A 26,484-nucleotide genomic window follows, 5' to 3' on the forward strand; every position below is an offset into this window, starting at 1 on the left:
TGCAAGTGCTGGCCATGATGGCTACATTTTACAGACTACTATGGAAATGAGCCCCATGTGTTCAGGTTACACAGAGACTATTTATATCGACTTTGTTTATTATATTCATATAAATCTCTTCCTAAAACAGAGGGCTAGTTACTGGCAGTGCTACGAGTATTTAAAAACACCTGACTTAGGCACAGTAACAGGGATCATGGTGTACAGAGTTAAACATAATGGAACTCTCTCTCTCTTCAAAATCGGCCAGAGTATGTGTTATGAAAATATGTTATTTATATTTATATTTATTTATTTTTTTCTTATTTTTTTTTTTTTTTTCGTTTTAATGTTTATATGTAAATTAACCATTTGAATTTTCCTATAGAAGTATATGACATGTATTTAATGGATTTGATATCTATATATATATATGACGTCTATACCTTATGATACACTTATTGAATTATTTGGATTGATGATGTTATATAGGATAAGTAACTGTGTTTTAATGTATTTGATGAAATTTCTATTGAATAAATGAGATAAATATAAAAAAACATAATGTAACTAAATCCCCATTAATTATTACATTCTGCTAGCTCTGAAGCCGGTGTTTAGTGAGGGAGTGGGCTGGATTCTGTTTTTAGTCAGAATTGATCCCAGCAGCATCCTAATAATATGTGTATGTCTAGGTGAGTGTAGCCTTCCAGGTATTTATCAAAATGTTCCCTCGCCACTAGCCATTGCAGAGGGAAAATTTACACTTGGCGAGAATTTAAGTGCGCTGTGCAATGGTGAGCCACATCTGGCCAGTAAATCTATCAATATAATTATAAATATTATATACATTCACACCACAGGAAGCAATTTTGATCTAGAAATGTCTGTTCTTTTACCGTAACCATATATTTACCTGCATTCCGTTATGGTGGTATTTGGGGGCTCCGAGACCTCTGTCAGAAGCTCGAAGTCCTGAGTACGGAACGTGGACAGACTTTGATTGATGTACCCTGTGAGACAACTGAGAGAGAGATCTTTAGAAAACAGTCAGTGGAACAGATGTCTATCGCCTATTGGTCCTCAGTCTTGTTTTGGCCGAGAACCGACAGAGTCAGCACATTGCCTCCATTATTTGTGCTTCTTATTTATCTTTAAAATGTTACTACCTTCTTCACATACTCCTATTTTATTGTGACTTTCCCTGTTTATTCTCCATCTGTTTTATTTTCACCTTTTCATATACTGTAATAGCGTTTACTCCCCTTCCCAAAGTACTATCCCCATTTCTTACTCGACTCCTTCAGGGTTCCCTTGGCCGCAGGGTCCATAGACATATTTGTATATGAGTCTGGGGATAAAGTCAGACGTGACCGCAATGACCAAACCATTCGTGATGACTGCAAGAACTCCGATGGCCTCTAAAACCTGAAGCCAAATTCCTAAAGAAGAAAACACAAAATAAAATAAAAACACTCATCTTAAAATGTGATATCAGAATTGTATCTGCCCATATTAGAGACTGATGGGAAATGAACTGCTTTACTTACGCAATGCTTAGTGAATATTCCCCTAGACATACAGAGCTATAAATAAATATATACCATACTCTATAGATGTATTGCATACTGAGACGTGGATTTAACAACAATATTATCCTGTATCTACAAATACCTGGACAGGTCTTCCTCGATAGATTGTGGTGGTGGGGGGGAGGGGGAGGGTGGGGGGTGGGGGCGGGCACAGGGAATAGAGGTGAAGTGCTAATTAAAGGCCCACAGGTGTAATAAGTACATCTGGAGATACCTTGCCTAACTCTCACCTGCAGTACCAGAGAGAAGGGACTGGTCATAGACACAGGTAAATATAGGGTTAAACTCGCATTCTTTAAACATACCATATTTTTCTGTTGAGAGCCTGACACTAGTTTCCACTATCGTGTATAAACATCCTACCATTGGAAGAAATAACATTGGCTCTTAGCACCTGGAATTTTCAATGGGTTCCTAAAGCAAAGACTGTCATGTACATCACTTATTGCCTTAGTAAGGTCTTTCCACGTTTGCAGGGGTTATAAGCAAGAATTTTCTCTCTTGGCTGCAATCGGTACTCTCTGTTTTTTCACAGCGCAAGCTGACACAGAGAAACTGACCTTCGCATAGTTTCGAGAAGACGTGCAAGACATGCGCAGTGGATTTACCGCAATACGTAATGTTATATGAATAATTATACTGTTTGCACTGAACGTCTATGATTAGTTGATTTTGTCTCCTGTTGGATACACCCCTGTGAAAACTGTGTTTCATAAAATACAATCCACACGCATTAAAAAGCTACCGTACTTATTTCTTAAACTTCATCAAGACTGGTCTGCATTAGTTGTACACAAAGATTAATGAAAGCGGGATGTGTTACGGCATAAGTCCATGGCAGCGTAAGCGTTACAGACCCTGTAAAATTCTTAGAGCCTGGGAGAGACATATACTGTATTTTGTTTATTTAAGGACGATGGTAGTAAATTATAGAATACCTATGTCGTTGGCTTTCCTCGGCACTAGGCGGCGCTGTAAGCGAGTCATTTTTATTGCATCCAATCGGATCTCCAGAATATTGTTGATAAAGGCCAAGAGTGGGGCGAGAGGAAATGCAGTCACAAAGATGGTCGTGAAACTGTACTGGATGACTAATAGGAATAGAACAGACAAGTGATGGTAAAACATGTAACACATTGAACTTCAACAGAAAGAAAAGAAATCCAAATTAGTAGGTGCTCACCCATCTCCAGGAATTCATCAAACAGACTGAAGGTGTGTACAGCACCCAGTCTGTAGTTTGCTCTCCATGTATCCATGGCATGGTCTTCAGACCCTTTCTCACTGTGCACCCTACTCCTCCGTTCCTTCAGATTGCGGAACTTGAAACGCAAATACCTACAAAACATCGGTTTTATTGAAAAGAATTGTTACCAAGGACGTGGGATCCTCCAAAGATTTTTTCGCACACATCATGAGATGCCATAGACATCTGTTGCTCATCGCACAAGAATATGTCCATCAGGTACCACAAATGAAAGCGGATGGTAAAAGACCTATTCTTGTGCAATGATCAACAGATATTTATGACATCTAATGGTGTGTGTGCCTGGTGGGTGGGAGCGGTTTGAAGGCTGCATAACTTGATGGACTTGAGAGATTCAACCTAGATTACGATGTAACTATGTCCTTTGCCAAATTTTGCCAATAATTCGTTATCTTTTGATTGGATTGTGTAGAATAAATGACATTCCAGAGTTCTAAGACGAAGAAAGCCACGTGACTTATTGATACCGTCTGTTACTTACGCTCAATACGGACACCCATATTTAACGTGAATGTTTGAACACAGTAAGGGCTCCTTTAAATACAGATATTTATTGAAAGAAACATTAGGAGGAGCAAGATAATATTGTGTTTGCAAGTACCAGAAAGTAAACCCTCGTGGGCTGTAGATACAACATATTACTTGATTTCAAACGTGCCGTATAATTTATTCATTTATTTATTTCGCCATGCATAGGATTTGAATAGCAAACTGAAGTGCTTTAGGGGTGTAGAGGGTCTCTCAGTTTTAGACACCAAGTTCCTATGTAATGTAGGGAGTTTATGGTATTTGATATATAAATACCTCCTTATCCTATTTGTTTATTATTTAGTGAATGACGTTTATATACATTTTATTTTTATATAGAAGCTTTGTCATGTGTTTGCTTGCAGTCAATTAGTGTTGTTTTATATGTGGAGGGAGAATACCCTATAAAAAGGTTAATAAAACTGCATTATGAGAAGTGCACAGCATTACGTATACTCACGGGGAGAGAAACTCCACACAGTTGCTGAGTGTCTGCTTGAGAATCATAATTATACACATTTGTATAAATAGATCAGTAATGCAGCCGCTTGGATGGCACTGAAAGGAGAAGGTTACAAAGATTAGTCACACACCCCTCTGAATGAGAGGAGCTTCTAATGTTTTAATTAATGGGATGCACACCGCACATTCACACAGCTGCATATTGTATGATCATACACGGGGGGGTAGACATCTAATGTTTTAATTAATGGGATGCACACCGCACATTCATACAGCTGCATATTGTATGATCATACACGGGGGGTAGACATCTAATGATTTAATTAATGGGATGCACACCGCACATTCATACAGCTGCATATTGTATGATCATACACGGGGGGTAGACATCTAATGTTTTAATTAATGGGATGCACACCGCACCTTCATACAGCTGCATATTGTATGATCATACACGGGGGGTAGACATCTATTCAACAGCGTTTATTCTCAAAACAATGATTTGTAGCAAATGTCTACATGATATTACTGCCAAGCTGTGGCTATTGTGGAATCAAAGAATTGTCACCAACATGTTGCAGTTGTTTAATTTGACTTTAGTGAATGAAATACTTTTATTATTATTATAAAAATTATAAAATTCAACTTTTAGTGAAAAAAATAACCCAACCATTAAATATATATATATACACACTGCTTAAAGAAATAAAACCATGTGTAACAAGAAAGTCCCAGGAGTGCTCTCTTACAAGTAAATGTATATATAATTATTCTATTAAACAATAATACAACCTTTAAATACATTTTGATCTTCTGTGAAACATAAATTTCAGAGATAAAGGATAATCTTCGTCTCAGACAGGATATTTCATTTTGCATTTTAAGTACAAATAGGGACAGATTTGGGGACAGTAATATCTGAATTCCGCAGGAGGAATATTCCTTCATACTGGATTGTGGGGGGCAGGGGGAGAGGTTACAATGTTAATTATCCAATATCACCCCAAACTCACCTCCTCCAACCTCCAGTGACCCGCAATCCGCACATAATTTCCAGGATACCCGTTAATTCTACAAGAAGAGGAGAAATATGTGGAGCTTAGATCTAAACTCACTCTGGTCTGTGCAGTGATAGGCGACCCACTCCCAGTGCTCTCAGCCATTCATTGCCGTACAGACTGGAGAGGAATAATGCTGGTAATGTGGAAGGGTAAGTTCTAAATTATCACGTACCCTATAGAGTGAATTCCCCCAACTAAGGGGGAAAGAAATCCCAGTCAGTCCAATACACCTTGCAATGTGGGTTTGCCTATTTGTAGTTACATTTCACATTTGTTTTATAAATCGTGTGGATGGAAAGTCCACATTAATTCGGCAGTGAGATGAATGGAAGAATTGCAACTTCCAGATGTTTAATGATCAATTAAAGGGAAACTATAGTCACCTGAACAACTTTAACTTAATGAAGCAGTTTTGGGGTATAGAACATGCCCCTGCAGCCTCACTGCTCAATCCTCTGCCATTTAGGAGTTAAATCCCTTTGTTTATGAACCCTAGTCACACCTCCCTGCATGTGACTTGCACAGCCTTCCATAAACACTTCCTGTAAAGAGAGCCCTATTTAGGCTTTCTTTATTGCAAGTTCTGTTTAATTAAGATTGTCTTATCCCCTGCTATGTTAATGGCTTCCTAGACCCTGCAAGAGCCTCCTGTATGTGATCAAAGTTCGATTTAGAGATTGAGATACAATTATTTAAGGCAAATTACATCTGTTTGAAAGTGAAACCAGTTACACGCTAAGACTTGTGGGATGGTATCCCCTGGATTAACACCCACTCACGCTGCCATTACCCGTTACCGTTACTGTAGGTGGTGAGCCAGCAGCATTGCAGTAAAGCACAAGAAAGTACAGTAATAGAAAATGCTAAACAATTTGTCTACACATTTCATGCAATTTAGCGATCACAATGTACAAATCAAATTGTATAATCTGTAAAGGAGAACGGTCACTTCCCTATGCAAACACCGGAGAAATCAAGCAATGTATCGATGTCTTCCTATCACCTGCAATGATTGCCTTTATTGTGTTTTGTCTGAATTGGATTACGCAGCAAAAAGTAGCGTCTCATGAAAAAAGGGTTAAAGTCAGAAGCGATTCAGCTCGTCTGAAGGGACGTGTTTGTAGAGTCAGAATAGGTGAATTTATAATATTAACGGTTACGGTATATAATATTAAGAAACGGTTACCTTCCAAGGAAAAATGCCACGTAGAATAGAGACGAGAAGTGAGTGACAAACTGGAAGGTGAATACTTTTGTGGTAAAACTGCTTTCTCGATCTGTGAAAGTGCGGGGTTTCTCTGAGGAAAGATAAACATAATACACTGGGTAAATGTGTTTAAACACCACCTGATCAATTAATGTCAGAGCAAGAGGATATAGAAATACATAATAATCTGTAACAAGTAACGAGACGCGCTCCATGCTCCGAGATCACTCAGGGAATACAATGAAGCTCAGGATGAATAGTGAGAGAGTTTGCCATGGTGGGAGCTGCACTCAGTGACTGGAACGTAGATGGACAGATTTACCCTGAAGGCACAGTATACAATGTATTCGTCACAGCATTGTCTACATGTTTAGCATTTCCTTAAGGGAAACTTCTCTCTCACTTTTTGATATATGAAGCTCCCACTTAATAACAAATATTAATAAAATAGCAGCAATAAATGAAAAAGAAATGGTTTCAGCACCATTACAAGAGAGGCAGCATTTAGATTCTGAAGACCTTTATTCAATCTTTAACCCCTTAAGTATACATGACATGTGTGACATGTCATGATTCCCTTTTATTCCAGAAGTTTGGTCCTTAAGGGGTTAAAGGGACACCCCACTGTCCAAAAACAAAATAAGTACAAATTACTACTTAGTATATATATCCCAAATGACAACATGCATGCATTTCATTATGCAGGTTTCATTGGAGTTATATCTAAAAGCCTATTTCAAAACTTGCAGTTCCCTTGCCTGCATCCTTTGGAAGCCCTCCCCCTCTAACTCCGCCCAGACTTTCTGTGGCTGTCCAATCACAGACTTCCTAATGCAGCTCAATGTCTTTGCAAGGCAGGTGCTCTGGGCAATAGCTGCCTCTTGAGTTTATCTCCCCTGAGCTAAACAAACCAGGTAAAATAGGACCAGCTGTATGATTAACAACCGGGTGGGGGGGAGTGTAACAAGGTTAATTTATAAAAGTGTCAATTAATATTGAAAATGAAAAAATAGGACACACTATTCACACATAAAGCTTAAGCGTTTTTAAGGGGTCTGCAATCCCTTTAAGGGTTATTTCTAAAGTGAGAATTCAAAGTGAATTTCAAATTTAAGTTCAAAATAGCCAAAGTGAAAACATTCTCAGTCAGCGATGCGGTCAGTTCAGCAACTCTGGCCTTAAAGCTAAAATCCATTTTCATTTCTCACTTTATTGAATAACCCTGTTTGGTAATTTTCCTCCAATAATTAAAGAAACACTTTGGGCACCATAATGACTTCATCTCACTAAAGTGATTATGATGTCTGAAGGTGTTGGGTGCCATTTTTCTTGACTCTCTGCCGCCTGCTTCTTCCTCGGCTCCAATGATGAAGCCTTTACCTTGGTGTCGGTAATCGATTGATGCTCTAAGCCGATCACTGGCCTCAAAATGCTTTATATTACGGTGCCCAGAGTGTTCCTTTAACAAAACTGTCTGAAAATGAAATCTAAAATCCATCCCGCTGTGTTTAACTCTTTTTGGAGGGGACTGATTGCTAGCCTCATGCCTTGAGACTATGGCGCCTGGGAGATTGGGCACTTTAAAAACAGTATTGGGGCTTATGGACTTGTATTGGTGTTTAAAAGACTGTTCTGGCCCTTTAATTGGAACTGGCTGCTTTGTCCCTCCTCAATCTCTATATCAGCCCTTGTTAAACTTAAACCCCATGGTGATTTGATTGTGTTCGTGGGATTTGAGCGCTGTTTGGATATATTGAGCGCTCAGATCTAAGCTATCTGGGGATAGGTTGATTGTGGGGGTTCTGTTCAGTATGATAGAAATTATGTATTTTTGTGTATTTTTGCTGTTGTTGTGAATAGAGATATTTTCTGTATGCTGGAGATAATTGGCTTACCACACCCAAGCCATGCTTGCAGTCGGTCAAATAGGACTTCCATCTAACTTTTGAACCACTGGACCAATTTGCATGATTTTGACATATGTTTGTATTTGGAGTATGTGGATTATGAAAATGTTTATGTGAATGTGATGTATACTTTTAAAGTTATGAATATTGTGTAAAACTGTATTTTCCTGCCTGTGATAATTACGTTAGCCCATTGTGTTCAGTAATTATATCACAGGCAGAGGGGAGGATTTTGTGAGAATGAATGGGAGTGTTTTACTATATTGTACGTGTTGGATTGGTTGTTCTTTAAAACCCTGTGGGCAGTACTATGTGTGTAAAATGTGCATAAAAGCAGAGTGTTTTCATTAAAACTTCAGTTCTACTTCACCCTCAATTTGGAGTGCCGTCTCTTATTGGGGGAATCTGCTACAAGGGATTGCTATGCTCTGCATACTCTCTTGCTATATCACTACTAAGCTTCTGTAAGAGCTTGTTCCTGTCTTGCTCTCTGAAGGAGTCTACGGTGGTTGTGGTGTCTGCTGCAGTGCTTGGAGCCCTCAGGAAGCGCTAGGAGCATCCTTCAACGGAGGTACCCAGTCGAGGTGCCAGGCGATCCGTTACACAGTGCATCTATCTTGGCTCACTTACATGTAAGCTCCGCCCTTTGTAGCGGTCAGCCAGCGTATGGAGAGCGTACAGAGAGAGGAGGAGAAATGGTAGCCATGTGTGTTTCTCCTCATCTTATACAATCTGTGCCCTGACTGTGCCTGGATTGAAGCAGGATATTTAATGAACATTTACAGGAAAATGGAGCACCACATGTAAAATAAAATGTGGTTCTCAGTGGTGTAGACTTACCAAGATTACATAGATATGTGGAGACCATGCGGTTAACCTGAAAATAAGAATGAGATTTTAAAATGACAGAAATTGCTAGTCTGTCAGCTGTTATCATAGGAGAGGCGATGTATAAAAGACACTGTCAGAGATTTTTATTTCACTAAATTAGGAGAGTTATAACAAAGATTCTAATAACAGGTAACCCTCTGACAGGAGTCACGCCATAGAACACGTATCACGGTTACACAGCGAACACACATTCCCTACCTTGGTCATGATGACAATAGTCAAGTAATGAAGCACAGCTCCTGACATGACAGCGGCCGTGTTGGCATGTTCTTTGAGCAACTCCCACTCCGAGCGCATAAAGGATACAGTGGCTACCACTCGATAGATAACTAGAGCTTGTGCTATACCGATCAGTACAGCGATCTGTCGTGAAGAGACAAAGAAGGAAGGCTTTAGACAATCCGAGTGAATTTAATATAATGAACGATGACTCAAAACCCAATGAACCATGGACATTCTGGTGTCGCCCCGTTACCCCACCAGTGTTAGACATATAGGAAAATATGATAGATATTCAGTAATAAAATAGGTTTTATGCTGTGATAGCACATTATTAAGTACATATTGATTATATAATGCTGGTAGTTATGTTGGTGTGTTTTTCATGAAAACGATGTCGTGTAATTCTGGGTTTCTGATTTTAACAGAAAGTTACATAATTACGCATGTCCTATATTAACGTCTTTGTTTCCAGCCCAGCCGTGTATGTATATTATCCTGATAGGACACATTGGAAAGTCATTGAGATGTTACAGTACCACAGCTACGACTCCTAGCAGAACGAGAGTGGATCGCAGATACGAATGCTGGTGTTTCTGGATGGCACAATCTGGGTCGTTGATGAGTTCTAGAGCCAGCTCCTCCTGAAAAGGACACATTCACAAATTCTCCGTCATAATATACAGTACATACAGCTTATACATTACACAGGACACAGCCGCCCGCTGCATAATATACAGTATATACAGTAAGGGAAAAAAGGTATTTGATCCCCTGCTGATTTTGAACGTTTGGCCACTGACAAAGAAATGATCAGTCTATAATTTTAATGGTAGGTGTATTTTAACAGCGAGAGACAGAATAACAAAAATAAATCCAGAAAAACGCATGTCAAAAAGGAATACATTGATTTGCATGTCAATGAGTGAAATAGGTATTTGATCCTCTATCAATCAGCAAAATGTATGACTCCTAGGTGTCTTTTATACAGGTAACGATCCGAGATTAGGAGAACTGTCCAGCTCACCACATTGAACTAACAGTGTCAGTCTGCGCTACCTGCTTAGCACACTACATTGAACTAACAGTGTCAGTCTGCGCTACCTGCTTAGCACACTACATTGAACTAACAGTGTCAGTCTGCGCTACCTGCTTAGCCTACTGCATTGAACTAACAATGTCAGTCTGCTCCCGGCTTAGCTCACTACATTGAACTAACAGTGGGGTCTGCGCTACCTGCTTAGCCCACTACATTGAACTAACAGTGTCAGTCTGCACTAACTGCTTAGCTCACTACATTGAACTAACAGTGTCAGTCTGCGCTACCTGCTTAGCCCACTACATTGAACTAACAGTGTCAGTCTGCTCCCGGCTTAGCTCCCTACATTGAACTAACAGTGTCAGTCTGCGCTACCTGTTTAGCCCACTACATTGAACTAACAGTGTCAGTCTGCGCTACCTGCTTAGCCCACTACATTGAACTAACAGTGTCAGTCTGCTACCTGCTTAGCCCACTACATTAAACTAACAGTGTCAGTCTGCTCCCGGCTTAGCTCACAACATTGAACTAACAGTGTCAGTCTGCGCTACCTGCTAAGCTCACTACATTGAAGTAACCGTATCAGTCTGCGCTACCTGCTTAGCTCACTACATTGAACTAACAGTGTCAGTCTGCTACCTGCTTAGCCCACTACATTGAACTAACAGTGTCAGTCTGCTACCTGCTTAGCGCACTACATTGAACTAACAGTGTCAGTCTGCGCTACCTGCTTAGCCCACTACATTGAACTAACAGTGTCAGTCTGCGCTACCTGCTAAGCTCACTACATTGAACTAACAGTGTCAGTCTGCTACCTGCTTAGCGCACTACATTGAACTAACAGTGTCAGTCTGCGCTACCTGCTTAGCCCACTACATTGAACTAACAGTGTCAGTCTGCGCTACCTGCTAAGCTCACTACATTGAACTAACAGTGTCAGTCTGCGCTACCTGCTTAGCCCACTACATTGAAGTAACAGTGTCAGTCTGCGCTACCTGCTTAGCCCACTACATTGAACTAACAGTGTCAGTCTGCGCTACCTGCTTAGCCCACTACATTGAACTAACAGTGTCAGTCTGCGCTACCTGCTAAGCTCACTACATTGAACTAACAGTGTCAGTCTGCGCTACCTGCTTAGCCCACTACATTGAACTAACAGTGTCAGTCTGCTCCCGGCTTAGCCCACTACATTGAACTAACAGTGTCAGTCTGCGCTACCTGCTTAGCCCACTACATTGAACTAACAGTGTCAGTCTGCGCTACCTGCTAAGCTCACTACATTGAACTAACAGTGTCAGTCTGCGCTACCTGCTTAGCCCACTACATTGAACTAACAGTGTCAGTCTGCTCCTGGCTTAGCCCACTACATTGAACTAACAGTGTCAGTCTGCGCTACCTGCTAAGCTCACTACATTGAACTAACAGTGTCAGTCTACTACCTGCTTAGCGCACTACATTGAACTAACAGTGTCAGTCTGCGCTACCTGCTTAGCCCACTGCATTGAACTAACAGTGTCAGTCTGCGCTACCTGCTAAGCTCACTACATTGAACTAACAGTGTCAGTCTGCGCTACCTGCTTAGCCCACTACATTGAACTAACAGTGTCAGTCTGCGCTACCTGCTTAGCCCACTACATTGAACTAACAGTGTCAGTCTGCGCTACCTGCTAAGCTCACTACATTGAACTAACAGTGTCAGTCTGCGCTACCTGCTTAGCCCACTACATTGAACTAACAGTGTCAGTCTGCGCTACCTGCTTAGCCCACTACATTGAACTAACAGTGTCAGTCTGCGCTACGTGCTTAGCCCACTACATTGAACTAACAGTGTCAGTCTGCGCTACCTGCTAAGCTCACTACATTGAACTAACAGTGTCAGTCTGCGCTACCTGCTTAGCCCACTACATTGAACTAACAGTGTCAGTCTGCGCTACCTGCTTAGCCCACTACATTGAACTAACAGTGTCAGTCTGCGCTACCTGCTTAGCCCACTACATTGAAGTAACAGTGTCAGTCTGCGCTACCTGCTTAGCCCACTACATTGAACTAACAGTGTCAGTCTGCGCTACCTGCTTAGCCCACTACATTGAACTAACAGTGTCAGTCTGCGCTACCTGCTAAGCTCACTACATTGAACTAACAGTGTCAGTCTGCGCTACCTGCTTAGCTCACTACATTGAACTAACAGTGTCAGTCTGCGCTACCTGCTTAGCCCACTACATTGAACTAACAGTGTCAGTCTGCGCTACCTGCTTAGCCCACTACATTGAACTAACAGTGTCAGTCTGCGCTACCTGCTAAGCTCACTACATTGAACTAACAGTGTCAGTCTGCTACCTGCTTAGCCCACTACATTGAACTAACAGTGTCAGTCTGCGCTACCTGCTTAGCCCACTACATTGAACTAACAGTGTCAGTCTGTAGATGAAATTCTCGGTTACCTCATCTTCATCCCAGCTGTACAGATTCCATCCTGAGACATCACTTGCCCGCTGTCTCTTCCACAGCTCCAAGAATACTGTGGCTGCATAAACAGGAAGTGAGAGAATTATTTACATTAGTAGGAATGCCACACCATGGTACGCGCCGTTGTACTTACAAAATGAGAGATAACGGAATACCGAATATACTTTAATGCATTAACAAAGGGGAGCCACTATCTCGAATCAGCAATCGTCACATTGAAACTAAGCAAGAGAGGGGGCGAGTTGTGACATCACCAATGACAAGCACCTCCCCCAGCGTGTTTGTACAATGCTCTTCCAGGGCAGCCAATGCACAGAGCTCTTACATGGAAAACAGGCCCCGTGTAATATGCAGTGCTTGATTGGCATGTGAGTTTCTCTGGTGTCTCTATAAGTGGGATAACAGAGGGCAAAAAGGCCAGAAGAGAGTATTGTGCGTGCGTGCATTTAGTGGCTGTTTATGGGTTTTTTTGTAAGCAGGTTACTTCAGTTGTGTGGCTAGGGGCGGTAGTGTGCGTGTCAATTGGCTGCAGTCAGACAGTGAGAGAGCTGTAGTGTAAGGGGAAGTAGTGAGAGTTTGCATAGTGGCTGTAGTGTAAGGGGATGTAGTGAGTGTTTGCATAGTGGCTGTAGTGTAAGGGGAAGTAGTGAGAGTTTGCATAGTGGCTGTAGTGTAAGGGGATGCAGTGAGTGTTTGCATAGTGGCTGTAGTGTAAGGGGATGTAGTGAGTGTTTGCATAGTGGCTGTAGTGTAAGGGGAAGTAGTGAGAGTTTGCATAGTGGCTGTAGTGTAAGGGGATGTAGTGAGTGTTTGCATAGTGGCTGTAGTGTAAGGGGATGTAGTAAGAGTTTGCATAGTGGCTGTAGTGTAAGGGGATGTAGCGAGTGTTTGCATAGTGGCTGTAGTGTAAGGGGATGTAGTGAGTGTTTGCATAGTGGCTGTAGTGTAAGGGGAAGTAGTGAGAGTTTGCATAGTGGCTGTAGTGTAAGGGGATGTAGTGAGTGTTTGCATAGTGGCTGTAGTGTAAGGGGAAGTAGTGAGAGTTTGCATAGTGGCTGTAGTGTAAGGGGATGCAGTGAGTGTTTGCATAGTGGCTGTAGTGTAAGGGGATGTAGTGAGTGTTTGCATAGTGGCTGTAGTGTAAGGGGAAGTAGTGAGAGTTTGCATAGTGGCTGTAGTGTAAGGGGATGTAGTGAGTGTTTGCATAGTGGCTGTAGTGTAAGGGGATGTAGTAAGAGTTTGCATAGTGGCTGTAGTGTAAGGGGATGTAGCGAGTGTTTGCATAGTGGCTGTAGTGTAAGGGGATGTAGTGAGTGTTTGCATAGTGGCTGTAGTGTAAGGGGAAGTAGTGAGAGTTTGCATAGTGGCTGTAGTGTAAGGGGATGTAGTGAGTGTTTGCATAGTGGCTGTAGTGTAAGGGGAAGTAGTGAGAGTTTGCATAGTGGCTGTAGTGTAAGGGGATGCAGTGAGTGTTTGCATAGTGGCTGTAGTGTAAGGGGATGTAGTGAGTGTTTGCATAGTGGCTGTAGTGTAAGGGGATGTAGTGAGTGTTTGCATAGTGGCTGTAGTGTAAGGGGAAGTAGTGAGAGTTTGCATAGTGGCTGTAGTGTAAGGGGATGTAGTGAGTGTTTGCATAGTGGCTGTAGTGTAAGGGGATGTAGTAAGAGTTTGCATAGTGGCTGTAGTGTAAGGGGATGTAGCGAGTGTTTGCATAGTGGCTGTAGTGTAAGGGGATGTAGTGAGTGTTTGCATAGTGGCTGTAGTGTAAAGGGATGTAGTGAGTGTTTGCATAGTGGCTATAGTGTAAGGGGATGTAGTAAGAGTTTGCATAGTGGCTGTAGTGTAAGGGGATGTAGCGAGTGTTTGCATAGTGGCTGTAGTGTAAGGGGATGTAGTGAGTGTTTGCATAGTGGCTGTAGTGTAAAGGGATGTAGTGAGTGTTTGCATAGTGGCTATAGTGTAAGGGGATGTAGTAAGAGTTTGCATAGTGGCTGTAGTGTAAGGGGATGTAGCGAGTGTTTGCATAGTGGCTGTAGTGTAAGGGGATGTAGTGAGTGTTTGCATAGTGGCTGTAGTGTAAAGGGATGTAGTGAGTGTTTGCATAGTGGCTATAGTGTAAGGGGATGTAGTAAGAGTTTGCATAGTGGCTGTAGTGTAAGGGGAAGTAGTGAGAGTTTGCATAGTGGCTGTAGTGTAAGGGGATGCAGTGAGAGTTTGCATAGTGGCTGCAGTGTAAGGGGATGTAGTGAGAGTTTGCATAGTGGCTGTAGTGTAAGGGGAAGTAGTGAGAGTTTGCATAGTGGCTGTAGTGTAAGGGGATGCAGTGAGTGTTTGCATAGTGGCTGTAGTGTAAGGGGATGTAGTGAGAGTTTGCATAGTGGCTGTAGTGTAAGGGGGTGTAGTGAGAGTTTGCATAGTGGCTGTAGTGTAAGGGGATGTAGTGAGAGTTTGCATAGTGGCTGTAGTGTAGGGGGATGTAGTGAGAGTTTGCATAGTGGCTGTAGTGTAAGGGCATGTAGTAAGAATTTGCATAGTGGCTGTAGTGTAAGGGGAAGTAGTGAGAGTTTGCATAGTGGCTGTAGTGTAAGGGGATGTAGTGAGAGTTTGCATAGTGGCTGTAGTGTAAGGGCATGTAGTAAGAATTTGCATAGTGGCTGTAGTGTAGTGAGAGTTTGCATAGTGGCTCCGCCCACGCTCCTCCACCATCGACATCAGCCAGCAGAGGAGACCTAACGGGCATGCGCAGCAATGGCCGCGTGCACATTAGACCTCCCCATAGGAAAGCATTCTTCAATGCTTTCCTTTGGGGAAAATCTGACGCTGGAGGTCCTCATGCAGAGCAGCGTCAGATAATGGAACAAAGGTCTGTTTCGATTCCGGAAGCGCCCCCAGTGGCTGTCTGGTAGAAAACACTGCAGTTTCTCTAGAGCTGCACAGCACCCAGACCACTTCAATGAGCTGAAATTGTCTGGGTGCCTATAGTGTCCCTTTACTAAAACAAAAAACTTGTTTAAAAAATAAACAAAATAAAAATCTTGCTAGAGTTACCCAGGATTGTAATTTGCAATATACAAATATTAGAGAAGCAGCTGGAGGATCGCTGCTGGTCCTAATCTAGAATAAAGATTCATGTTTTTAGGAAGCAAGCTAGCAGTTTAATGGCCCGACCTAGGACAATATGTAAATCCACGTTTAATAAAGACAGTGTATATTGTATCCATTTATGGAATTGTAGGATTGTAATTCTGTAAATTTAATACAGGTCAGTACCCAAGGCAATGTAATCTCCAATTACTATTAATATTTGATACCATGAAAACGCAAGGTAGGTAGAACAAACCATGTCTATTAACTTACCCCAGAGAGCCATGAACATCGCAAAGAATACTGTGCCCTCATTGTCAAATAAATGTGTCACCTATACAAAACAAAGTAACGGATAGAGATTAGCAAGATGGAAGAGTATTAATGCTCGGTATACTGAAATCTACATGGTCTATAACAGAGCTCCACAGTAATAATACTCCCAGTAATGTGTATAACAGAGCTCCACAGAGCTCCACAGTAATAATACTCCCAGTAATGTGTCTGAGTGTATAACAGAGCTCCACAGCAATAATACTCCTAGTAATGTGTCTGAGTGTATAACAGAGCTCCACAGCAATAATACTCCTAGTAATGTGTCTGAGTGTATAACAGAGCTCCACTGTAATAATACTCTCAGTAATGTGTGAGTGTATAACAGAGCTCCACAGCAATAATACTCCCAGTAATGTGTCTGAGTGTATAACAAAGCCCCACAGCAATAATACTCCCAGTAATGTGTCTGAGTGTTTAACAAAGCTCCACAGTAATAATACTCCCAGTAATGTGACTGAGTGTATAACAGAGCTCCACAGTAATAATACTCCCAGTAATGTGTCTGAGTGTATAACAGAGCTCCACAGTAATAATACTCCCAGTAATGTGTCTGAGTGTATAACAGAGCTCCACAGCAATAATACTTCCAGTAATGTGTCTGAGTGTATAACAGAGCTCCACAGTAATAATACTCCCAGTAATGTGTCTGAGTGTATAACAGAGCTCCACAGTAATAATACTCCCAGTAATGTGTCTGAGTGTTTAACAAAGCTCCACAGCAATAATACTCCCAGTAATGTGTCTGAGTGTATAACAGAGCCCCACAGTAATAATACTTCCAGTAATGTGTCTGAGTGTATAACAGAGCTCCACAGTAATAATACTACCAGTAATGTGTCTTTAAACTACAGTAAATGTGTTTAGAAATCAGTCTGTGTAAATAGATACATTGTCCTTCTTCTAAATTACATTTTAGTTGGATACATTGTTATTAGTAAGTTACCCAAAATTTCTCAGAATAGCCCCGGCCCTGGCAACACCCCCACTCGAACCCCTATAATTTAAATAAAGACCATTTGGAGCTCTCTTTGTCCATCTGATATTTTGGGAGGTATGAGAATGTGTAAAGGCACATGGCTAATACCAGTCATTGTACTAGAAGGATGTCTGTTATGGAGAATGGTGTGGAAGCTGCAGTCCATCTTACTAATGCAATGGTCTGGATAAATGTTAAACTAAAACAAACTTAGTGAAATGACGACTTGTAGGTGATGGACACTGGACATTACTCGGTTACTGGAGGCTGTCAGGTTGTCTGGTTAAGATAGAAGGAGCAGTCTTTGTTATCTTACCTTGGCATATGTGCAGGTGTCAGACAGTGGCCAATATGGACAGTTTTGGTCACAGAGGGGACACATAAGTGTGGTGTTGGCTGCGCATATCTCCTGGCTGAGGACAGAGAGAATAGATTTAAAAGAAGGAGAGATAGAACGAAAAACTGCACCAAATAGAACTCACATGTATGTGTGAGGGTGAGAGACAGGACACACCCGTTATTAAGAACTAGAGGTGACTGCTTGAGATACAGTCGAGTTGTGCATGTTGCTGTGCTAGTGAAGGTATTAAAAGATGCAGTGTGCCATTAAATGATCTGGATACACATTATCATTAGACAGATATTTAACCTAAAAGGAAGGAGTGATAGATGTGTGACAACTATAAGGATTGAAACAATGATCAAAGTTTGACTAAATAATCAGAAAAACAAGATAGAAATTGGGTGGGTATATATACAGCGTGGGCCAAAATTCAGAGTAGGATTTAACAGGTAAATAAAGTATTTGTTGGAAGTTTAATCTTTTTTTTGTTGCTGAAGGTACAATTTTGAACTGAATCGAGTAAAAATAGTAGGATTTTATTAATGTGAGATATTGGGATAAGATTGAAAATTCTTCACTTCCTATAGTGGAAAATGATCCTGAAATGTGGTTTCTACAGGATGGGGCTACTGCCCATACAGCCAGGGCCACAATGGACCTCCTGAGACTAGTTCGGTGAGAAGCTAATGAATTCACAGATTAATTGGCAACCACGTTCACTCGACCTTTCAGCTCCCGATTACTTCCTGTGGGGAGATCTGAGGCAGCGGTGTACGTGAACAATTCTCGTACACTTGAGCAAGTAAGTGTAGAAATTTGAGCACTGGAGCCTAAAACATCAACTGATGCTATGAACAATGCAAACGAAAGAGCCTGACTTTGCGAGGTGGTAAATGGAACTCTTTTAAAAGAGGTCATCGTCCGTATGTAGACAAACAAATCTTAATACGTTAAGCATTCATTGTATGTGAGATCATCGAAATTGGTGCGTTCATAAAATATTTATTGACTCCTCAATTCCTACTCTGAATTTTGGCTCACCCTGTACTTTCATTCTCTACCACCAAAGGACAAACCTAGGCACAGCAGAGACTCTCAAGCCCTTCTGGAAACTTTACAAATCTCTAAATTAATTTACCTGCAGAAAAGGACAATTTGGTTTGGTTGAGAACTAAAAGTTTAAATTCTGTATTTTATAGAAATGTCCCACATTAAAATATACTGTACTATATCAATAATGCTCAACCAGAAAACAGCATTGTAATACGAAATCCAAATCTGCCAACTCCCCAATAGGACAAGGATCAATGGAAAACGTTTTATTTTTTATTTATTTTTTAAAGTTTCAAATACAAAGTGGAGAGGTACAATTCCATACAGAAGGTGCATTCATTTTGCAAATAAAAAGGTTTTTGGAATATGTCCAGCATTTTGCCCGATTGGGGAGTTTGCAAGTTTGGATTTACAATTGCTTTACAGGTTGGGAATCTGTCACAGTCTTCTAACAGGAGCGGGGGGATATATCATATATTGCCTGTCTGTATTTCACTGCACATATTTACGATTCTGTGTAAAAGAAGTGTATGTGTTGTTACTGGCATTAACATTTTGGCAGGTAGCAACAGATATGTATCTGGATCTAATGTTCAGCAATCAGGATTTTGGATTTGTAATTGTGATATGCAAGCCCACCCCCCACCCCATCCACTCCAAAAGATATATATAGGAATGGAAAAAATGTCCAACGATCAGACTCCAGCTCACGGGAGTTGTAGGTCTAAGAGGTTGAGCTTTCTTTTGGCCCCCAATTTACTGCCCTTCATTAAGAACATGATACCTTATCAGGCTGGAGTTGAAGTGTACAAATCCATACAAGAAGACCACGAGACCAATTACAGCTGCTGGAAAAAGCATGATGGTGTACCAGCCAAGCCATGCAAAATACAGAGCCACCTTCTCCCCAAAATATTCCCTGTAACAGAGATTACAGCGTAAATAAAGCGCTCACCCCATGTGTGCCATGTAGCATCATGCGTTACATAGTATACAAACATTCTAAATAGAATTAGCCTTTCTCTACAATTTGCACCATGGAATAAAACGTGTGTTCAGGTTTTATACGCGACGCTTATTTTTCTTATAAACTTATATTAAAGATTTAGCAATCGACATGATTAACAAGTTCAAGGCAAAGCCAGCGCAAATATTGTAAAGAGCCAGCAATATAGATAAAACGTAAATATTATGTATACAAATGGACCAGGTAGACTGATCCTCATATCTCATACGTCACCTGATCTCTGCCACGGGTTGGGTGTATATGACGTCCCTCCATCGAGCCCATTTCTTCTTAAGCTCTTTACCACACTGGTCTTCAAGCTGAGCAAGAGGAAGGAAACTTTGATGTTGCACTACCACCACCACAATATCATACAACAGCGGGACTATAATAATAATAATAATAATAATAATAATAATAATGCAGTATGTTTAGAGTGTTTATCAGCTATGGGAAAACCACTGTGAATTCCCTTTCTATAGAATAGGAGACTTTAGGAAGATACCTACAATGTGTAATATTTAGAAACTTTGTATTAGGTTTTAAAATATATATATCACACAAACAGGATAAACTTTATCTTTAAAGTCAGACTAGGTAATTCTACAAACTGATAAGGAAACTGAATTTTGTACTTACGGCATGCAAAGGGAAAACGGTCTCAAAAACACCATGTTTTATGAGATCCTCTAAATTCTCTAAAGGAAAAGAGATCAATAACAATGACTTTGGAAGGGAATAATATAAATAAATAAATAAAGCAAGAAACATGAGGAAAGAGATAAGATATGGATACAAAGTAAGGTGCATACCATAGCATCCGAAATGGATCAAAAGATGGCAAAGAAAAAAATGAAATGTGGAGCTGGCCAGATAGAGACATGCAGATAGGCAGAAAATAAATGATAAAGTTACAAATGACAGTGTGCCAACGGTGAGCAATATACCTTTTATACCATCTGATTGGATGGAAGTCTTTTGTAAAATAAAATGAACTATTCGAATCCTGTGTAGGACAAAACAAAAAGATATATACACCGGTATATAATAATGTACACTGTACATATAGACCACCACTGCCAGATGTGCATCACATGTTCTAGAAAGTGAAATATTCTCTGGAGCCTCTCAACTATTCTTACAAAAATAAACAAAAAAGGGAAGGAACCCCTTAAGGACCAAACTTCTGGAATAAAAGGGAATCATGACATGTCACACATGTCATGTGTCCTTAAGGGGTTAAAGCGCTTTGGCGTTAACATATCTCGGAGTTATTAGGCATCTATATGGTTAAACAAAACCAGTTGAATATATCAAGTTATTAAACACATTATTCTATACAGTAACCTCAGATAGGGACTATAGTGCACTATGTTTAGAAATGTTATCAAAAATAAGAATGCAGTGCAGAATGTTTATATTTTCTAATGCTCTTTAAATGTATTGATAGGTGGATATATTAAGAATCCTAAGATCGATTTTCCACGTGGAACTTTTATTATGTTCTAAGAAATGCTCTAAATTAGTTTGGGAAAAAAACAAAACAAAGGGAGGTAATGTACCGCCCAGCTCCACCAACCACTGCAATAAACGGCAACGGCCAAGTACTTGGAGTGTCCCTTTAAAGATTCCAATTCAAGGCAGGGAAGATACAAGCTTGTAAACTTTCCCAAAAACCGTCACTACCAATCTATCCAGCTCCCAAATATGCCTCCGGTTACAGCAAAGTTATTTGTTCTTATGTATTTATTTTTCAACACGTTAGAATTTGGAGGTTAGTGAATAATCCCCAGTTTAATAAAATTCATTGTGTACAGTAATATTTCGTTAGAGAGACAATGTGTTTGTTGTATTTATTTCAGACAATGTGTTTGTTGTATTTATGTCAGACAATGTGGACACAGAGGGTGGGTCAGGGCAGTTTGAATAATCGATCACCTTGTTGTGTGAAACACATGGTCCGTATTGGTGTGATTAAGACCGCTGTTTTCGTCTGGGTTCTTCAGAAGTCTGATATATTTCCTAAAGATATCCTTGGGTGCCAGAACTCCATAAAATATCTTCTCCCCATCCCGAACTTTCTGTGAGAATACGAGAAATAGGAATGTTAATAACTTTTCCTCCAGCTGATCTTGGCGATTTGAAGAAATCAATAATCAACTTTCTGTTTCAAAGATTTTATTGAGTGAACCCAGAACCCTCACCTTTATCTTGAAGCATTTCTTCTCCAACTCAGACATGTACTTGCGCCTCTTCTCTTCCTCAGTGCTATCCAATGAGCTGCTGTTGCACACCAGCACAAAGTCCCATTTAACTTCCTGATTGGAATAAAGATTTGTTACAAATGGGCATTGACCTGACTTGTCGATTAGGGTCCCTAGCCCCCTTCAGAGTGGAGAAATAAGGTCTTACAGCAGCTAGTCCCACCTACATGGCAGAGGTTACCAATCTGGACAATCTTTCCCATATGAAAGCATGGGGGGGGGGGTTATAGCACATGCTCAGCAAAACACCACCACACACCAATCATTGAATCAATGCATCTCAATGGGGAGCATTCAGCGTCTCCATGCAGAGAGTGTGGAAACGCTGAACGTAGGTGCTGCACATCATGCAGCACTGAGATAGGAAGCACGTCTGAATGACTGCCGCTAGAGGTGTTACTAGGTAACAATGTAAACACTGCTTTTTCCCTAAAAAGGCAGTGTTTGCATTGCTCAGCCTCCAGGTACATGATATAGATACCAGAACCACTTTAATTCCTTTCATTTTGTATTAGGTATACTTATAGCATAATAAAAGAAAGCCTTTTGTTTTTAAAATAAAATTAAAAAACACAATATGTATGAGAGCACTTAAAGAAACACACACATAGCACTAATCCCAGGTTTTGCTTTGGTCTTTAAGGAGTTAAACTACAGCAGTGGGTATTCACTAGAGCAGAGTAGGTAGAATTTCCCCCCCTGTTTTTTTAAAATTAGAAATTTTACTTTAACTGCTTAAGCCAATCTGTAAGGCCCTTCATACCATTACAGACACAGAATAAATAATAATAATCATATCAGTGGTCATTAATGGGTTAAATGACATTTTAAATGCGTGACAATTTGCACTTTCGTGAACTAGAATCATTTGTCCTTGTTGCTACATGATACAAAGTAACCAGAAACTCCCGACCGTCGCACTCCTCAGTCACGCCCCCAAAGCATTGTGTTGTGCGATTTGAAATGTCAGGAATTATTACGTCGAGTTTATACATACACATCCATGTTCATACACCACACCCAGCACTGTCAGCATTTAGCAAAGGCTCATGCAGGTGTCATCAGGTCACAACAAAATATAAAGTCTGCCTTTAAAAATAACTCCCCGTGTACCATAACCACCTACGTTCTTTGCGCATTTAGAAGAATAAATAAGATGGATGCGCTAGAATATTAACTTGATCCATGCGCATGATTTTTATGACGGATCACCCTATTACCCCCGAGTTTAGCTTTGAATCCATGCAGAACACAATGGTTGGACAATTGTGTCTTCTGAGATTAGGGGGAAATCGGATATTGGATAAAACTGCCCCCCGGCCCTCCAGGGCTGAACTAATTATGGAATGAATCAGGGGGTGTGTTTATGCGTACTCCCGCTGGTCCTGGCTCTCCTTCTTATAAAAAAGTATTTATTTATTGAACTGCTCACAGCAGAGAAACGGATGCAATCAGTAAACGCAGCAACATCTGTGACAGGACGTCTAGCGCAGAATACAAAACTATCTGACATGACGAGTTGTGCCTACACAGTCCCCCTACAAACATACCAAATAGTTTGCATGACGGCTTCTGTATATACCGAGAAACCAAAGACAAGTCTGGAGCTGAAAATATTGTTGTTTCTATAAATAGGAAAGAATGACAAAACCAAACAGTGTATTGTGCTCCTAAAACATTAATGTTACAGATTACGCTATTTGAAGGGTTTCCACTGTTTGTGATTGTGACAAACTCCCCTCTCCAAGTGAGTTTGCCACAAGCTCCTGGAGACCCCTGCTTGCCAGCCTCCTGCCCACAGACTATGGGCCCTGTAACATGTAATGTAAAAAGTCTCAGTTCGTGTATTTGGACTATGGGGTTCGGGAACCGAACAGCCGCATGAACCCGGAGACCACCCAGGAGCTTGTTACGCCTAAACTGATACTTTGCACCAATTTCCACCGCAGTGTTCTGAGTGTTCGTCTGGGTGGCCACATTTTCTATGGACGACCACGAGGTGGTGGCTATCTTGTTCGCACAGGCAGCGGTGTTTGGTTGTCGAGTTCATGGAACTATTTTGGTACACACTCCCGAACACCGCTGGACTTGATTGCCTGTGTTCGGTTCTACAAAACTAGATCGGTTCAGGGGTTCAGAGACTGTTCAGTGGAAAGGTTCCCATGAACAAGGGAAACAAGCTCCAGGGTAAGAACAATGACTCGGTAGTTTGTTCGATTTTTAAACTACCGAACTAAACCGACCACAAGCCCTGATTCTCTGCAACTGTTTTGGGCATGGGACCATGTGTACAGTTGGTCAAAATATGACTTCAAAGAAATTCCTGAACCAATCTGGGTGATTTTTGGATATGTTGGTCAGCCAGATCAGGGCTATAACTTTTGTGGGGTTTTATGTATTTTTAACCCCTTAAGGACACATGACATGTGTGACAGCTCATGATTCCCTTTTATTCCAGAAGTTTGGTCCTTGGGTTAAGACACTTTTGGGGTGTTTGGGAAATGTGTCCTTTTTGCGCCTAGAGATAATGGAGTTTAATATAGTACTGACTTGGTTATCTCCCATGCACAGGGGAGAGATTATCTTGTTTTGTATGGGAGTGTCCTGGATCGGAGAGCCAATGTAATTGTGTGTATGTTTTTACTGTAGTCTACGCTCAGGTTCAGGGGGGGGGAGTGCCCCTTGCATGGGGACCTGCATATAAGGCCAGTGGTGGCTGCCAATAAACATATTCCAGTTTGTACTCCCAGAACTATGTGTCGTCTGGTTACTGGGAGGGGAAAGGGCTAATCACTGATCCAGCTTGTTCCAGCATGGAGGATTCAGCGGGGAAAGTCCTTGTAAGGACTAGAGCTCCCCGGACTGAGTGTCGTCCGGTGCCTGGGGGTGTCTAGAGTGAATTTCCCATTTGGCTCCAGGAGGGAGCGGTTCCAAGAGCCCAGTCAAGTCATGGCGACTGGGCAGAAGTGCTGCGGTTTGTCCCCTGTTCCAGCTAGGAAGCGGTCCTTGGCGGAGGTACCCAGCCGGGGTACAGGGAGCTCCGTAACAGTGATTAACTTGGAGAACAACATTGACCTAGAGAGTATAATCCAGATGGCGTGCGAGAGACCAAGTGATAACATATCGCACTATTTGAGGCTCTTCCTCTTTTACCATCGCGTGTGTTTACGTCAAGTATTTCACTGTAAGAAAATAATAGATCTACAAGCGTTCTCTTTACTTTGATGGATCCTAGAGATTCTGTAGTAATAACTGCAACTAATTGTAGTTATTTTATATTCCCACTAGAGTGAATGCATTGCTCCTAATCACAAACAGTTCCTGGAATTTAAATAATATCCAATTTGTATTTAAAGGCACAATCACTACCAGATCCTTTTTATATTGCTTAGGTGAAACTTCTCCATTTTTATTGCAGCTACGGTAGGGGCAGGCTAGACTCATAGCACCATAACAACCACACTGAGCTCTAGTGATGCAGGATATGCTCTTTATTAACAAGTAGGTTGATTTAAGTGTTCCAAGTAGTTTAAATAGAATTTAAATTGAGTTTGAACATCCACATGAGTGAGAGTGTACATGCTCTCTATCAGAGGGCTTTCAATAGGCCCTTTCGCAATGCTCCTGTAACGACACGGGGTGGGGGGGGGGGGGAGAGGAACATGTGAAATATATATATTTAGGTAAGTGGGCTTCTTTTACAGCTATATTTTGTGTCGGAATGACCGGTCATTGACTTGTTTTCTCTGGAACTGTTTTGGGGCATCGCCTCATTGCCAATCGGTCAAAACTTCATCCGAATGGGATTGGAGTGATATATTGTCAAAGTGTGCGCTCGGATCCAAGCTATTCAGTGATGTGACTTTCGTGGGGTTCAGAAATATTAAAATGTATTTCTGGAATGTTTAAATAAAATATTGTAGATTTTTCTGTTCCCAAGAGATAATTAAGTTATAGTTTTAGCTCACGCAATTACCATTCAGGAACAATTGATCTTGGGAGGAAAAGCCCTGTATATTTGTATAGGAGACCCCATGTAAGGGTCTGTGTAGAAAAGTGGTGTGTGGCCAGAATAAAATCAGTTGACTCCCAGATCCATGTGTCATCTAGTTACTGCGGGAATGGGCCATAACTACTAACCAGCGCTTCCCTTCCAGCTCAAGAGGATTACATCGGAGATATTCAGTCGCAGTATTGCAGCTCTGCTACACATATTATATTTTAATATTCAATGTGTATACATAACACAACATTAAAGGGACATTGTAGTCATTAAAACAGCTTTAGCTTAATGAAGCAGTCGTGGTGTATAGATCATGCCCTTGAAGTTCTGCTGTTCAATTCTCTGCCATTTGACCTAACTAGGATAGGTAGGATATAACCCCACTAAGGTATCAATCATTCAAGGTAATGGCTAAAAAAAATAATAAAAACTTAATTTACAAGTATACATAGAAACGTACAAATCCCTCTAAATTAAAAATGATAGAACGTGGGGAAATAAAGGGACGGATAGGCCCACTAGAGTCAGGGCATAAAATACTGAGTAACCCTTAACAGTCACTCTAACCCTACACAAACTCTATGGGAGTCTCGTTTATTGCTAAAACTACATGTCATTTATATAGCTTGATAAGACTCGGGTCGAAAAGTCGATCATATGTGTTTTGTTTAAAGCAGGGGAGCCCAAAAGGTAGATCCCTAGATGGTTTAAAACTACAGCTTCCATGATGCTTTGCCATGTATTCCAAAAGCAGTGGCGTACATAACGGGGTCGCAGGGGGCCCGGCCGTCCTGTGACCCG

The 26,484-nt window shown here is 41.1% G+C and overlaps 1 protein-coding gene across 2 annotated transcripts in view; it reads right to left on the minus strand.

Annotated features, from left to right (window-relative positions):
- The window catches only part of ANO9 (anoctamin 9), a 48,366-nt gene that overhangs the window by 12,497 nt on the left and 9,385 nt on the right, over positions 1-26,484 (minus strand). For both annotated transcript variants that reach the window (XM_063438347.1, XM_063438346.1), the window contains exons 3-21: positions 21,621-21,734; positions 21,355-21,497; positions 20,364-20,422; positions 20,056-20,114; positions 19,651-19,736; positions 19,195-19,329; positions 17,331-17,427; positions 15,976-16,036; positions 12,594-12,676; positions 9,653-9,757; positions 9,093-9,257; positions 8,844-8,880; positions 6,076-6,187; positions 4,842-4,899; positions 3,827-3,924; positions 2,755-2,909; positions 2,510-2,662; positions 1,274-1,421; positions 896-1,003 (exon numbers count right to left, since the gene is read on the minus strand). In XM_063438347.1, the coding sequence (XP_063294417.1) occupies positions 896-1,003; positions 1,274-1,421; positions 2,510-2,662; positions 2,755-2,909; positions 3,827-3,924; positions 4,842-4,899; positions 6,076-6,187; positions 8,844-8,880; positions 9,093-9,257; positions 9,653-9,757; positions 12,594-12,676; positions 15,976-16,036; positions 17,331-17,427; positions 19,195-19,329; positions 19,651-19,736; positions 20,056-20,114; positions 20,364-20,422; positions 21,355-21,497; positions 21,621-21,734 (1,976 nt within the window). The remainder of the gene's footprint in view (positions 1-895; positions 1,004-1,273; positions 1,422-2,509; positions 2,663-2,754; positions 2,910-3,826; positions 3,925-4,841; positions 4,900-6,075; positions 6,188-8,843; positions 8,881-9,092; positions 9,258-9,652; positions 9,758-12,593; positions 12,677-15,975; positions 16,037-17,330; positions 17,428-19,194; positions 19,330-19,650; positions 19,737-20,055; positions 20,115-20,363; positions 20,423-21,354; positions 21,498-21,620; positions 21,735-26,484) is intronic.

The sequence above is a fragment of the Pelobates fuscus genome, chromosome 12 (assembly GCF_036172605.1).
Source record: "Pelobates fuscus isolate aPelFus1 chromosome 12, aPelFus1.pri, whole genome shotgun sequence".
Taxonomy (NCBI): Eukaryota; Metazoa; Chordata; class Amphibia; order Anura; family Pelobatidae; genus Pelobates; species Pelobates fuscus.